The following is a 15795-nucleotide window of genomic DNA, read 5'->3' as shown; positions in this document are numbered from 1 at the left end:
AGGCATTATTATATGGACAAGCGCCTGCTTGCATATAACAGCATGGAAGCTGAAGAGAAAATAATCAATGTCTGTCCGTTTATATAAATATTTCCATATAATTCTCCTTCAACAGTTTTATTTCTGTAACTACAAGATACATTTAGCCCAGTAACTAGCTATAAACTACCTGGAAACAACCTGGAATCTACCCGAAAAACTGCATGGAAACTGTCTATAAACTACCTGGAAACTACCTGGAAACTACCTCGACACTACCTGGCAACTACCTAGAAACTATCTGGAAACTGCATGGAATCTACCTCGACACTACCTGGAAACTACCTGAACACTACCTGGAAACTATCTAGAAACTACTTGGAGACTACCTGGAAACTACATGGAAAGTACATGGAATCTACCTGGAATCTACCTACAGTAACTGTCTAGTTCTAGTTCTAGTTAAATATAAATTATCCATATCTGAGAGTGCTAATAAAACTTGCCATATAAAATACGTCAATTACAGGGAAAAAACTGGGGGAAGGATTGATATCTGATCACAGGAGATCAAATAAAAATAAAATAAATTCTACATGAATATAAATATAAATCAAGATATGTTTAGGTTTATAGGGAGAAATAAATAAGTAAGACTATGGAGGGTGAGGGGATTCTTTGTGACACCATAGGAATTTTGTAACAACTGTTACTCTAGGATGACTGTAGTTGGAAGCATGTTACTGGTCAGCAGGTGTTCCTTCAGGACTCAACCCTTCTTCATCTACTAGAAATAGAACGAATATTCCTTCAGAAACTAGCTCAGGTAGTAGAAAGTAAACAGTACAGTAGACTCAACCCTCGATCCTTCATCTATTAGAGATAGAACGGATATTCATTCAGAAACTAGCTCAGGCAGTAGACAGTAGAGAGTACAATGGACTAAACCGTTCTTCGCCTACTAGGAATAGAACGGATATTCCCTCAGAAACTAGCTCAGGTAGTAGACAGTAGACAGTACAGTAGACTCAACCTCCTTCATCTATTAGAGATAGAACGGATATTCCTCAGAAACTAGCTCAGGTAGTAGTATATTCTATTCTCTTTGTAAATAACTAAAACATTGATTCTGGAAAAAATCATCAAATTTTATTTCTAGAGTGGTTTGGCAGCTTGTGATCTGGGAACCATCATCCGAATACCAAAAGGTGAAATTGATTTATTTTTAATTCAGATTTTTAATTCTTGTTATCCTAATGGTTAATAAATAAAAGCAATCCTAAATAACATAGAAAGCTTTGTTTATTCAATTTTGAGAGAATTTTGATCCCTCCTTGTCTAAGTGCTGCCATATATTGTTAAGAGAAAAAGTCCGACTGAATTATCACATATTTCAAATCAGTTTCGCGGGTTTTCCATGGTTTCAAAGTTTAAGTGAGTGTTTCAAGAAGTCATGGTTTAGGCAAAAAATACACTCAAATTTTTATAGGCAAACTGTTATATATGTAGGCAAAGTGTTATACAGGTAAACTGTTATACAGGCAAACTGTTATTTAAACAAAACAAAAAACACTTTTCGATTCTTTTAACTTTCAATTTAGTAGATTTTCTTGTTTATGTATTTTCCCCTTTTGATGTTGTTGTTTTGAGAAGAAAATGTCTTCCATTGATTTATACCTTCACGGTGGACACTATATACAATTTCATAGATCCTTAACTCGGTATTTTTATAGTCCTAGCCCTATTATAGATTATATTATACCCGGAATTCCAGGCATTATTTGTAAACATTTAGAATTCTTTAGAATATTTTTACGAAGAAATCCCTCCGCGAGGTTTCCAAGAAAATACTCGTGTGTCCGATCCTGAGTAATAATGAGGAAGATACGTCGTGTTTTAATCTAGCACGGGCAGCCGTAGTACATTTGAATTTCCGAGCCGGGTCAGCCTTTCCGGTCCCAGTTTGTACTATACCTAGCTCTAGCCTAGGACTAGGCGGTGCAACAAGGTTAACGTGGTCATGCTTCATAAGACTGAATTTACTTTAACTAAAGGGGCAGATTTGCGTGCCAGAAAAGTAATTAATTTTACAACTTTCTTCATTGTTATTGTGGCATAAATCAGCAAGTTACTTTTACAGCGCAAAAATCGTTATTTAGAAAGATCAGAGTCCGAATTTAATGAATTTTAGCCGCGTCTCAAAGCCCCCAAAAACCGGTTTCAATTGAGCGCCTGCTTAAATCTTGAAACATTGAATACAATTTTAAGTGGAACCAACCATATTTGAGCCGCGTCTCAAATTTAAGCCGCCCTTAAAATACTTAAAATTCGGCCTCAGGATATATAAGTCAATAAGCGATTCAATTATATTGATTATTATTGAGAAAAAAATCTAAATTATTTAGTGATACATATTTAACTGTGAAGTGACGTCTTAACTTATTTGTCCGACATTGAGACCTCGTATCTTCTCTCAGCTTTTGTTTTATAACGTTCATGAATAAGACAAGTAAAGGAATTAAGTTTTTGCCAGAAACTCTGATTTTCTAATCCCTATTTCTTTATAAGCATATATCGGAGACCTTTGATATTTCAAACTATAAATTCTTTTTGATCAAATAATGATAGTTTGAAAAATCAAAGGTTTACATCATCAGAATGAAAAGATATAGGGATTAGAAAATCAGAATTTGTGGCAAAAACTCAGTTCCTTTATTCGGATACGTATTAGAAATTCAAAAACCTTTTTAATCTTTTGTAAGAAGAGTTATGATTGAAAACATGAAAGATTTCAATCTTGCATTAAATCTATTTTAGTTAAGGTGTTTTATAACTAATTATACGAAACAAAATTAGAGTCTTAAAGTATGTACGAATTTTGTGAAATTTAAACCTTCTGATAATTTTCATTCATAAGCCACCTGCAAATAAAGCGAAATTTTGAATATATGTAAAGCCCAAAAAATGAAATAATTTGTATTTAAAAATTCAGTATTTAAAATTGAGTTAAAGTTCACGGTTGAGAGTTGTAAAATGATGAATAAGAGATAGTTTTCCTGTACTCCTTAAAGACCCCCTTAGACACGGTGAATTAAGAACATTCTAGAATAGAAAACTAAAACACTAATTCATTCTCCTGCACATTCACATATATATATACAGTGTGTCAAAAAAAGTGCTTTTATACTTTTTACGCCCACTAAATATCGTTGGTTTATAGTACTAAAAAGTGTTTAGAATTTTAACCAATGTCCATAAAAGGGGGGGGTCATCGATATAACACTTTTTTCAGAGACAATATATTGTCAATATTATTGTCAATAGTATTGTCAATATTATACGGTTAATATTATTGTCACTATATATAATTATAATTGGCACAGGAACAGATTCATAAAACCTTATTCTTTAAATACCAGAAAGCTTTGCAACCTGATGTTATAGTTTAAAATATCAAAGGTTTTTACAATTATAATTTGTAAAGATAGGAAAGTGCTCAAATCTGAAAAAGTTTCAGATTATTTGTAACATTGCTAAGACAACGGCTAAAAAGCTGAACTTAATTCAACGCTAGCTTACTCTAAATTAGCTTTGTTTGTAAATATTGATTTATAATTCTGACATTATATGTTTTAGACATGAAGGAACGTAACGAAGTGTCTAAGACAAGGAAAAGAGCAAATTTACTCAAGAAAAAAGTTCTTTCCGCCGGAAACCTTGGACCTAAACCAGATAAAGGTAATTATTTAAATTGTTTTATTTAAATACAATATATATATATATATATATCAGTTTGTCAGTTTTTTTATGTCCGATTATAAATAATATCCCTCTTAACCGATTTTACTCAAACTTGAATTGGGGAACATCTAAGAATCACTGGAATGTTCATAAAGCCTGGTTGATAGAGTGAGTTGGTCGACTGTTATATCGGACTATTTATATTGTCACGCAAAGCTGGGTTTCCAAGTTAATATGCAATAAAATAAGCTTTTGTGCAAACAAACAGAAATGCTTATGCTCTTTCGGTTTGTTGACAATTTTTAATCTTTCGGTTGGAATTTTTGGGGCGGGTTAAATTTTGGCTCCTATTTCTTAAAAACTGCCATTAAAATATGGCCGCAATCATTTATCTGTATTCATCCGTGTTCTGTGTATAATTGCAAAAAGTGATTCACTTGAAGTTTTCTATAAAAGTCAAATTGACCGAATCATATTTTTTTGTCGATTTTAATAATTTAGACAATTTCATTTCAAAAAGCAGGACAGTCTGTGAAAGAAACCAAACACTTGCCTCAAACTCTAATTTTCTAAATCCTTTTTCTCTGCAACTAAATGCGAAATGGTGATATTTACACTGAAATATCAAAGGTTTACATCACCAGATTGCATTTTAAGAAATAAGTTTGAGACTGCAGTAGCAGTTAAAGAATAGTATCAATATTACTAGAAATGATCCTATAGATAAAATAAGACTTTTTTTGACACTTTAATCAGTTAATATGTTGAATACCCGTGCAAATAAATTTGTGCACAGTCTGCAGAACTTTTCTCCAGTTATTAAGCGCAAATGTAATTCAATTTTGCAATCTTTCAACATTTATGAAAGCGTTCTCCAAGAATGACCATTAACTATAAAATCTAGGATATTCTTGCTTTCCTTCCTTCTTATCTATGGAAATGAACAGAGTTGACAACATTTTTTAAAGAATGTTTCAAGATCTAATTTAAAAAACGATTAGTTCTTTTCCAGAATTTCACAAGAAAATATTGTATACTTTACCTGCTCTAGTGTACACTTGGTTCGAAATATTTGGCTGAATTGGCGCATTTTTTATTTAAACAAAATTTTCAATTTTGAAAAGCGGAAATTGTTAGTTTAAACGATTCATTAACTTGAGGATAAGGTAAATTTTACGAGGTAGGCTAGTTCTAGTAAAATTATTGGATTCAGGGTTTAGATAGATTTCTAAAATTTTCTAAAATAGAGAATAAGGATTTCTGAAATTGGAGTTTGGTTCGAGTAATCAGTTTAGGAGATACATTAAAAGTAAAGGAAAGGAGTTGGAAGGAGTAGAGAGGAGGGGGGGGGAGGAAATGGGAAGGGGGGAAGGGGTGGTGAGTGAGATATATTAAATATTTGATATTGATCAATTTACCGGCTAATCATACAGTTCAACTTATACCTACATACATACACCAGACTTTCAGTGAAGGGGGTAGAAACATCACAGTAAGACAAAATTAAGCTCCCCCCCCTCGATTTCACAACCTTTGCAAAAGAAAAGAGGCATTCTGAAAGTTCATAGTATTTGTTTTTACTTTTGTGTTTTTTAACTTTATTTTTTGTGTCACAATGAGAGTATTAGTTATTGTTTAAAGATTACTTTTACCCTAATTAATGAAGCTTAAAAGGAAAAACGGAAAAAGTGATGACCAAAAAACATGAAAGCACTTCTTCACATGTGCTTAATTGATGACATTTTTTCAGAATCGATACACACAATCTTTCTCTGCACAATTTTCAAAAGTTTGCTTTTTTAAAACAAATTTACCTATATGGTGCTGTATTTGGTAAACTGATCAATCAATGGATCGATCAATGAATCAATGTTTAGACTTGAAGAAAGGAGGAGATGGTGCTGTATTTGGTATACCGATCAATCAATGCGTAGAACTCTCAAGAAAAAAGTCAACTACAGACATTCCACCAGACGAGGCAAATCAATTAATCAAATATCAATTTAATAATCAATCCTATTTCATTGAGATAAAATCAATTTTGATTATCAATAATTATTATCTAGCTGTTAATGAATCAATCAGTTTATTTTTAAAAAAAAATCAATTATAAATCCATAAATCAATCACTTTAAAGCTAAACTATAAAATAGTTAATCGACAAGGTCAAGAAATCAATAATTTGATTGATCAAAGACAATGATTGTTTCAGATCTTATCTCCTACTTCTAAATCGAGTCGAAGTGACAGTCGAACCTCCTTTGGATCCATTTTTGATGCTCTTCAGAAGGAGAAACTTCAGGATAGGGTAAGATAAGGCTAAAATAGGTTTCCAACAAAAGTTAAAGCAAATGATTATTTGTCGTGTGACATTTGGACCTTTGGACTATTTGACAAAGCAGAATTTAAATTCTAAAATATCAAAATGTTTATCATTTTTAGAAAAAACCTATTTGTTGTTAAATTGTTCAGTAAATTGGTTGAAATGTTAATATTCATTAACGGTTTTCCATATATTTCAGAGTACGGGTAGCTTGGAGAGTTTAAACCTGGATATAAGACGATCATCCTACGCGGCAGATTCTCAATCAGGGTTGGATACTCTCTCCTATACAAGCTGTGACAGGTCAGAAAAAAGATTATAAACCTAAGAAAGCAAACGCGGTTTTTATGAATTTTGTGGATTTTTTCAATTGTTTTCATTAATTTTTATATAAAAATCTAAATACATTTAAACACGTTAAATCTACACAAATTTCAAAACGTTTATCTTATTGTATAACTCGCAATTCGGATGGTTTTTTGTGAATCTATTATGTAGACTAATTTATCAAAATTTGGCTCATGTCAACTTGTGAATATTCTGAAAACTGTAGAACAGGAAGATGACTTTTATGCAATACTGAAGTCCATTTGATGTTGTTACAAAGCAAATATTCCAGAGTCTTCTAGGGGAATGATAGTTGATTCCCTAGGCAGCTATTTTGCTTCAGTGTACACTTAAATCGTTTGTAAACAATTAAGTATTGGTCTGTTAAAGATTGTTTTAGAACGTCTCTTTGTGTTAATGTTTTATTGCATTTTGTGTGCAGAGCAGTGGTTAACCCTGATTAAATGGAAAAAAAATGCAAGTCTCAAACAATTACACTTGTTCTGCTTAATAGATTAAAGATTCCAAAAGATTTAAAAGCCTTCTAAACGGACTCTCGTAAGTGAACCTCCATTTAAAAAGCTGGGCATGACCAATTCACAGCGATACTCTTTAAACCAGTAATTTGATCAAATGAAGACCATTCCGTTATCTAGAGATTAACAGAACTGTAAATGTGATTTATTCTATAAATCAATTAATTAATTGAGATATTTTTTATTTGGTTAAATTGAGATATAAAGACCTGAAATTTACTTGTTTGAAAAGCCCTTTAAAATAGATGTAGGAACATTGACACGTTAATATTTAAAAAATATAAATTTTCAACATTTATCCGATCTACTTTAAAAGTTTTTCTTAAAACCTCCAATGCACCCCAACCATTACAGCTAGCCAAGTCCTTAGCCAGGGGGGTGCAAGAGGACAGGTGCCCCCCATTTCTCATGAAAGGGGGGCTGCACCTGCAATGATGAATTTGAAAAAATCAACAAATTTAAACATTCAAACAGAAAAATTCGCAAAAAGTTCATCTTTGCGAAGTATGGCGACAAAAATGCCTGTCTACAAAATCTCCTTTCTTTGAAAAATCCCAAGCCCAACATCCTGATTATAACTTATTTATTTGTTTAGATTACTAGAGGGCCCATCAGAGATTCCAGATAGAATAAATCCACAACCCAACATTCCATCCGTAGTTAACACATGCATTAAGTGAGCAATTAAAATCAATTATAATCAACAAATAAATCGATTGGTTTCCTTACCAAAAATCCATTAATCAATTGGTTTCTTTAAATCAAATAAATTAATCAATAGGTTTCTTAACTCAAAGTCATTCAGTAAATTTTGTCTCAACTCAAACATCTGTCAATCAATTTTAAAGTAAAAATAAACCATCAAATAAAGGATTTATATTAAATTACAAAATCTACTCATAATCATTTAATCCTCCTTTTAGAAAATCAATTTAATCCTCCAATTTTAGAAAATCAATTTAATCCTCCAATTTTAGAAAATAATTTAATCCTTCAATTTTAGAAAACCAATTTAATCCTCCAATTTTAGAAAATCAATTTAATCCTCCAATTTTAGAAAATCAATTTAATCCTCCAATTTTAGAAATCAATTAACCAAATATGTGATTTGTTTAGATATCTGGAGCTTCATGGTCTTCACACTGTTGGCATTTTTAGAGTTGGAACAAGCAAGAAACGGGTTAGGCAGGTCAGAACCTTTAGACCATAGACTAACACAGACTGCTCATAAGCTCTACCTGGATAGGATTAGCAGGCCTATAGTGTCCCGGCACGCCATGCTACAGTTCCAGGAAAGGTTTTTTGCCTGCCATCTAACGGCCATTTGTTGCATATAATGCTCAATGCTCATTCACGGGTTAGGTTTTTAAATTGTTAAAGAAATACTTTAACTTTTAACATAAAACATCAAATGTGTTAACTTAGTCGAGTTTTAAAGGTTTTGTATTTCGTAACCAAAGGATCCAGACTATCCCTGAATACAGACTATATACTATACTATCCCTGAATACAGACGTCTCCAGTTTTAGAGAGAAGTGGTGACTGTACCCATACAAGCTTTGTCTCATCAATAATGAATGAGATATCCATGTTGTTCTCTTTTGAAAATGATATTTTCAGCTTCGAGAGGATTTTGACAGTGGGGCAGATGTAATTATTGCTGAGGATGTGAGTGCTCATGATGTTGCAACCATTCTCAAGGTACCCTACCTACCAAGTTACATATTTTAAGCGTAATTCTTAAGATATCCTTCTTACCAAGTTACATAATTTAAGTGTAATTCTCAGGATATCCTTCTTACCAAGTTACATAATTTAAGTTTAATTCTCAAGATATCCTTCTTACCAATTTACATGATTTAAGCGTATTTCTCAAGACATCCTTCTTACCAATTTACATGATTTAACCGTAATTCTCAAGATATCCTTCTTACCAATTTACAAAATTTAAGCGTAACTCTCAAGATATCCTTCTTACCAAGTTACATAGTTTCAGCATAATTCTCAAGGCCCTACTTACCTAATTAAACAATTTAAGCGTAATTCTCAAGATATCCTACTTAACAAGTTACATGATTTAAGCGTAAATCTCAAGAAATCCTACTTTCCAAGTTACAAAATTTAGATAAGAGTAATTCTGAAGGTATCCAACTTACCAAACTATGTAATTTAAGTATGAACTGAAGCTACCCTACCTGCCAAGTTACATAATTTTAAATAAATCATTGTATTGACTTTAGTTAAATTACACTATAATTATATACATATAGATTACTTAAATAAGAATTTTTTTTACAGAGTAATGAAATAACTAGCTTTTTATTTATGCACAAAGATACTTCAAGTTTAAAGAATTAAATTGCAACAAAATTACGTAATATTGCTTTTATTGAAATAAAATCAGAGCTTTACCATTTTTGTTTTAACCCAATGTGGATTTTTGAAAGAAATGAATTATAGGGTTGACAATTTTATTTTATCTATCATATTTTTTTAGGAATTTTTCCGTGACCTGCCTGAACCACTTCTCCCGAGAGAGATATATCATCCTTTACTCGCAGTACAAAGTAAATATAAAATTTATTATTTTAATTCTTATTTTTTCAAGTATCCCTCCTTACAAAGATGGCCATGCCCGATATACAGCGGGGTCCTTTAACAGTTTTGAGCTGAAAACTTTAGAATGGTGGATATCAAGATTAATGCTTAATTTCCTGGTTTTACTAAACCCAAGATTATTTAAAAACGATTTGATATCCAAGAAAGAAGTTAAAAATTTAACCAATCAGCATGTCATGTTAAGATGTACTCTTTAACTTTAAAAAAACCTGTTTTGATTTTTGGTGTTGATGGTGTCATATCAATTGAACTAAACATTGATTGATCGAAAGCAAGTTTTGGATTAATGTTTATTAATTGACTAACGTTCAAAATGACAATAGTCCTAAAGTATATTTTTCAATAATTTCATATTCACATGATTAAATTTATATTTGTTTAAATGCTCTAAAAGCCGACTTTAATTCAATCGGATATTAGTCCAATCGATATAGCATTGTATCTGTAATTTTTAACAATCGTAACTTTTTTATAGAAAAATTATCCAAAAAGAGGATTAAGGAGAAAATCAAAAGTGTGTACATTGGATTATCAGATTAAGCGATCGTGATAATAAGGATATCTCATACTAAAGTTTTCAGCTCTGCCTGTTTTTTGTTTATTTTAACAGTTTATTTTCATCTGAGTTAAACATATAAGAAACAATGGATAAATTCACAGAAATAAACACTTTTTAAAGTTTCGAAGGTACTATTGTAAATCAGTATTCATATCTTTACATGGGGGTCACTTGAAATTACGCTTACAGTTCCTTTAATGTGAGTGTTTATGAGAGTAAGAATTTAATTATATACGACTCTACATTTAACACGCACCTCTGCCCCTTTAGTAAAAGTAAATTCAAACTTTTGAAGCATAAAGTCTGACCCATAGATAAAGATAGATTGTGCATAAGACGACATTTTTCATCTTGAAAGATATAAATATGCAGAGATGTTTTAAAGATATTCCTATTATATAGATTAACTAGGTCGTTTGTGAACATTGGCTGTTCGTATGTCATTGAGTACTTGAGGTGTACAATGAGTTATGTAGAGAGAAATTTAAGTTAGTTTAATCCTTCTCGCATGTCCTTCTTCAGTTCTCGTCAATATGATATATTGCTCAGTGAAATATTGTTGTTCAAATAGTTCCATTCCCGGAGTTATTTTACACTCTATGTTGAAATCCATTAAAACACCAAACCACTTCGCAGGGGCGGATACAAGGGGGGCGGGGGGATATTCGTCCCCCCTGAGATTTCGAGGCAAAAAATGTTCCCAATTTGATAAATGTTATTGTTAGCGATAAATTTAGAATTAGAAATTTGTAAGAAACTAGACTTAAGTTATAATATTGTTCATATCTAGTAATGTTCCTTAATCAATACTCATTTATCAAAATTGTAATGTTGTTCCTAATTTTCATGCATTTAAGTATAACTAGTAATTTCTTTTTGTTCTTAAATTGCTAATGTTCCTATTATTGTTCCTGTTCCTGTGTCCGACCCACCTTAAATCCTGTCCTAATCCTATATTTTTGTTCCTAATTCCTAAGCAATCTGTTTATTGTTCCTAAATCCCTGTCCTAATCCTATATCTTTGTTCTTAATTCCTGAACAATCTGTTTATTGTTCCTAAATCCCTGTCCTGATCCTTTAATTTTGTTCCTAATTCCTGAACAATCTTTTAATTGTTCCTAAATTCCTTTAATTTTGTTCCTAAAATTTAAAAATCTAGTTTTTAGTCTTTAGTCATTAATTTTGACTCTTTTTGAGTCTTTTAAGTCAAAAAAAATTTTCGCCTGCGGCACGATTTTTTTTCCTAATCATTCATTTTTTTGTTCCTAAAAAATCTTGCCCCCCCTCACTTAAATCCTGTATCCGCCCCTGCCACCCCGCTTATCATTGAAGTACACTTTGACCCCTAGAAGTATGAGTTCGCGGATGTACAATTCTTGGTGATTTTGCGTACATTTAAGCTATAACTATGTTTATTTATTTATCTATTTATCTATGGAATAAGTCTACAGAGTATATAAATATGTATTTACAGCATAAAAAAAGAATAGATATTGTTAATTGCTCAGTGAAATATTGTTGTTCAAAGAGTTCCATTCCCGGAGTTATTTTACACTCTATTTTAAAATCCATTAAAACACCAAACCACCCCGCTTATCATTGAAGTACACTTTGACCCCTAGAAGTATGAGTTCGCGGACTGTACAATTCTTGGTGATTTTACGTACATAAGCTATCTATGTTTATTTATTTATCTATGGTCTGACCGCGTCAACCTTGTTGCACCGGCTACTCCTGTCTATAGAGCTAGGTACAGTACAAACTGAGACCGGACAGGTTGACCGGCTAGGAAATTCAATTGTACTACGGCTGCCCGTGTCAATGTTGCATTCACAACGCAACATTAAAAGGTTTTATTGATCAAGCATGTTTGAGAAGTCAATAATTTTCTTTTTGAACGTGTATTATTTCCAATTGTGGTTTCTCTCTAAAGTAAACAATATAGAGAAATGCCAGAATTGAAAATTTTCTAGCTAAAAATACAACAATATCTTTTCCACAATTAATCAGAAATTCGTTAAATTTAAGATTGCATACTAGTTTGTTACTTGGCAGGGAGGAATGAATGATTGGTTTTAATGCACTTTTATAAATTTAAATATTAAAATTTACAAGGTCAAATTTTTTTTTTCAAAAATCTGTAACATTTGGTTCAATCTGCTACAGGGTGTCCCACGAGACATGCCAGTAGCAAGACAGCTGGAAAGTTGTCTTTGAATTTGTTTGCGAAATTCAGTATGTATGATTCTTGAAACAATAACCACAAAATTCTCCTGATCCGGCCGGTAATGTTGGAAGTTGTAAAGCAGACCATATCTTAGAAATGCCAAGGATTTTTTATACACCCTAGAATTTTACTTCTAAATTAAGGTTTCCGAATAAATGCCGCAATTTTTTTAAATTTCAAAGACGACCTTCCATTTGTCTACTGCTGTCATATTTCGTGTGTTTCGAGTGTATTTACCAATCAACTCTTACTAACAGACAATCCTTCATTTCTTTGACACTTTGGGTGATACCTTATATATGGTTATTGGTTGTGTCATGGGAGGAGGATCTATTATTGGGGGGAGGAGGGGGTCTAGGGGGGGGATGGAGAGCACTTTTTGATTGACGGGATGTACTGCATGGCTAACTGAGGGATGCTGTGCAGGTAGCTCAAGCTCAAGTATTTATAAATCTAAATGTCCAGGTCAATAAAATATATTTGAAAAACTTCCTACCTTTCATCAGTTCATATATTTTATACATATACGTATATATTTGAATATATATTTTATATTTTATATATTAATTGCATGATTGGGATTCAATCCAGGATATCAGGGATATCAGGGATATCAAAGATATGAGGGATATCAAGGATATCAAGGATATCAGGGATATCAGGGATATCAAAGATATGAGGGATATCAAGGATATCAAGGATATCAGGGATATCAGGGATATCAAGGATATCAGGGATACCAGGGATACCAGGGATTTCAAGAATATCAGGGATATCAAGGATATCAGGGATATCAAGGATATCAGGGATTTCAAGGATATCATGGATATCAGGGATTTCAAGGATATCAAGGATATCAGGGATATCAAGGATATCAAGGATATCAAGGATATCAGGGATATCAAGGATATCAAGGATTTCAAGGATATCAAGGATATCAAGGATATCAAGGATATCAATGATATCAGGGATATCAATGATATCAGGGATATCAAGGATTTCAAGAATATCAGGGATTTCAAGGATATCAGGGATATCAAGGATATCAGGGATATCAAGGATATAATGGATATCAGGGATTTCAAGGATATCAGGGATATCAAGGATATCAGGGATATCAAGGATATCAGGGATTTCAAGGATATCAAGGATTCAAGGATATCAAGGATATCAGGGATATCAAGGATATCAAGGATATCAAAGATATCAAGGATATCAAGGATATCAAGGATATCAAGGATATCAAGGATATCAGGGATATCAAGGATATCAGGGATATCAAGGATTTCAAGGATAGCAGAGATATCAAGGATATCAGGGATATCAAGGATATCAGGGATTTCAAGGATATCATGGATATCAGGGATTTCAAGGGTATAAAGGATATCAAGGATATCAATGATATCAGGGATATCAATGATATCAATGACATCAGGGATATCAAGGATATCAAGGATATCAAGGATACCAAAGATATCAGTGATATCAGGGATATCAAGGATATCAGGGATATCAGGGATATCAGGGATTTCAAGGATATCAAGGATATCAGGGATATCAAGGATATCAATGATATCAATGATATCAAGGATATCAAGAATATCAAGGATATCAAGGATATCAAGGATATCAAGGATATCAGGGATATCAAGGATATCAAGGATATCAGGGATATCAAGGATATCAGGGATGTTAAGGATATCAAGGATATCAGGGATTTCAAGGATATCATGGATATCAGGGATTTCAAGGATATTAAGGATATCAGGGATATCAAGGATATCAGGGATATTGTAGAAGCCAGACTTTTAGTTATTAGAAAATATGATTTTGTCCTACATGTTTAAATTATAATTGAGTTTGGATAAATGCGCAAACAGTTTCACTGATATTTCGCAAACTTGTTGAATCTCGGATTATACACTTGTCATTCTTAGTATGTTAAACGAGTAACATATGAATAAATAAACTTGTGAAAATATATTGTCATTCTGAGTTATTGAGACTTCTATACTATACTTCTATAATATCAAGGATATCAGGGATATCTAGGATATCAGGGATATCTAGGATATCAGGGATATCAAGGATATCAAGGATATCAGAGATATCAAGGATATCAAGGATATCAAGGATATCAAGGACATCATGTGTTCAATATTAAAGCATTAATATTGTACAGCGTACTGCAAGTTTACAGAATATCATGTTTACACGATTTTTGCTACAGAATGACAGCTTGAATCTAATAAGTAACGCTCGATGGGGATGGGTGGGGGTTGTAGGATGGTGAGGGAACCAGGGTGATAGGAAGGTGGGATGGGGACCAGGGTGATAGTAAGGTGGGGAGTGGACCAGCATGATAGTAAGGTGGGGAGGGGACCAGGGTGATAGTAAGGTGGGGAGTGGACCAGGATAATAGTAATGTGGGGAAGGGTTCAGAGGGATAGTAAGGTGGGGACGGAACCAGGGGGATAGTAAGGTGGGATGGGGACCAGGGTGATAGTAAGGTGGGGAGTGGACCAGCATGATAGTAATGTGGGGAAGGGTTCAGAGGNGGACCAGGGTGATAGTAAGTTGGGGAGGGGAAGGGGGGTTGTAAAGTGGGAAGGAGACTGGGATAATAGTAAGTTGTAGTCTGATGCTATAACAGTGGGTGGGATTCAAGGCTCATAGCCACGCCTCCGCATTCTAAAAGTTTTTTTAGAATTAGAAAATTCTTTTGGAAATTACGCAGATATCAATTCTTTAAAATTAAAACGTATTTAAAATTATAACAAACAAATGTTCCTGTTCTTCTCACATTATTCTGACTTCTTTTTTTTCTTTTTTTATTAATATTAAAAAATTTGACTGGTAAAATATACTTTTTTAAATGTTTAAATGAGCCTTAAAGGTTTATAAAAGTTATGAAAATGTTAAAATTATTAAAAATAAAAACTTAAAAAACATTATTTCTCTAGAAATCCGCAACCGTAAACAGCAGATTGAAGCGATGAAAAAAATCATACAGCTTTTACCCCAGGTAATGCTTTTTTATATAGTTTTCATATTTTCAGATTTTGCAAAGATCTGATTAGATTTTTTTTCACAGTGTGTATTTTAAACTTGTTTTAGCAAAGTTAGATTAGATTTTGGCACAGTATAGTTTAGATTTTAGATTAGATTTTTGTAAAGTTTAAATTAGATTTTAGTTTTTAGTTAAGATTAGAATTTAGTTTTTATATACAGTTTAGAATAGAATTTGCATGTAAAGTTTAGATTAAAATTTAGTTTTTTTACACGGTTTAGATTAGATTTTTTGCATAGTCTAGTTAAGATTTTTTTTTTTTGCACAGTTAAGATTATATTTTTGCATAGTCTAGTTTAGATTTTTGTTGTTTTACACATTATATTAAAATTTATATGTTTGCAAAGTTTAAATCAGATTTATGTTTTTTGCACAGTTTAGATCAGATTATGTTTTTTGCACAGTTTAGATCAG

General features: G+C 32.4%; 1 protein-coding gene across 1 annotated transcript in view; it reads left to right on the top strand.

The window, feature by feature from the left end:
- LOC111696490 (rho GTPase-activating protein 6) overlaps window positions 1-15795 on the top strand; it is a 38913-nt gene that overhangs the window by 9674 nt on the left and 13444 nt on the right. Inside the window, exons 5-15 of the mRNA XM_023466099.1 lie at window positions 698-805; window positions 1139-1187; window positions 3616-3717; window positions 5598-5698; window positions 5933-6028; window positions 6243-6346; window positions 7502-7582; window positions 8023-8095; window positions 8527-8607; window positions 9404-9473; window positions 15275-15336. Of these exons, the coding sequence (XP_023321867.1) occupies window positions 3618-3717; window positions 5598-5698; window positions 5933-6028; window positions 6243-6346; window positions 7502-7582; window positions 8023-8095; window positions 8527-8607; window positions 9404-9473; window positions 15275-15336 (768 nt within the window). The 5' untranslated portion in view covers window positions 698-805; window positions 1139-1187; window positions 3616-3617. The remainder of the gene's footprint in view (window positions 1-697; window positions 806-1138; window positions 1188-3615; window positions 3718-5597; window positions 5699-5932; window positions 6029-6242; window positions 6347-7501; window positions 7583-8022; window positions 8096-8526; window positions 8608-9403; window positions 9474-15274; window positions 15337-15795) is intronic.

Source organism: Eurytemora carolleeae, unplaced genomic scaffold, assembly GCF_000591075.1.
Source record: "Eurytemora carolleeae unplaced genomic scaffold, Eaff_2.0 scaffold199, whole genome shotgun sequence".
Lineage (NCBI taxonomy): Eukaryota > Metazoa > Arthropoda > Copepoda > Calanoida > Temoridae > Eurytemora > Eurytemora carolleeae.
The sequence above is the reverse complement of the archived record's forward strand: the minus strand, read 5'-3'. Positions and strand labels throughout refer to the sequence as shown.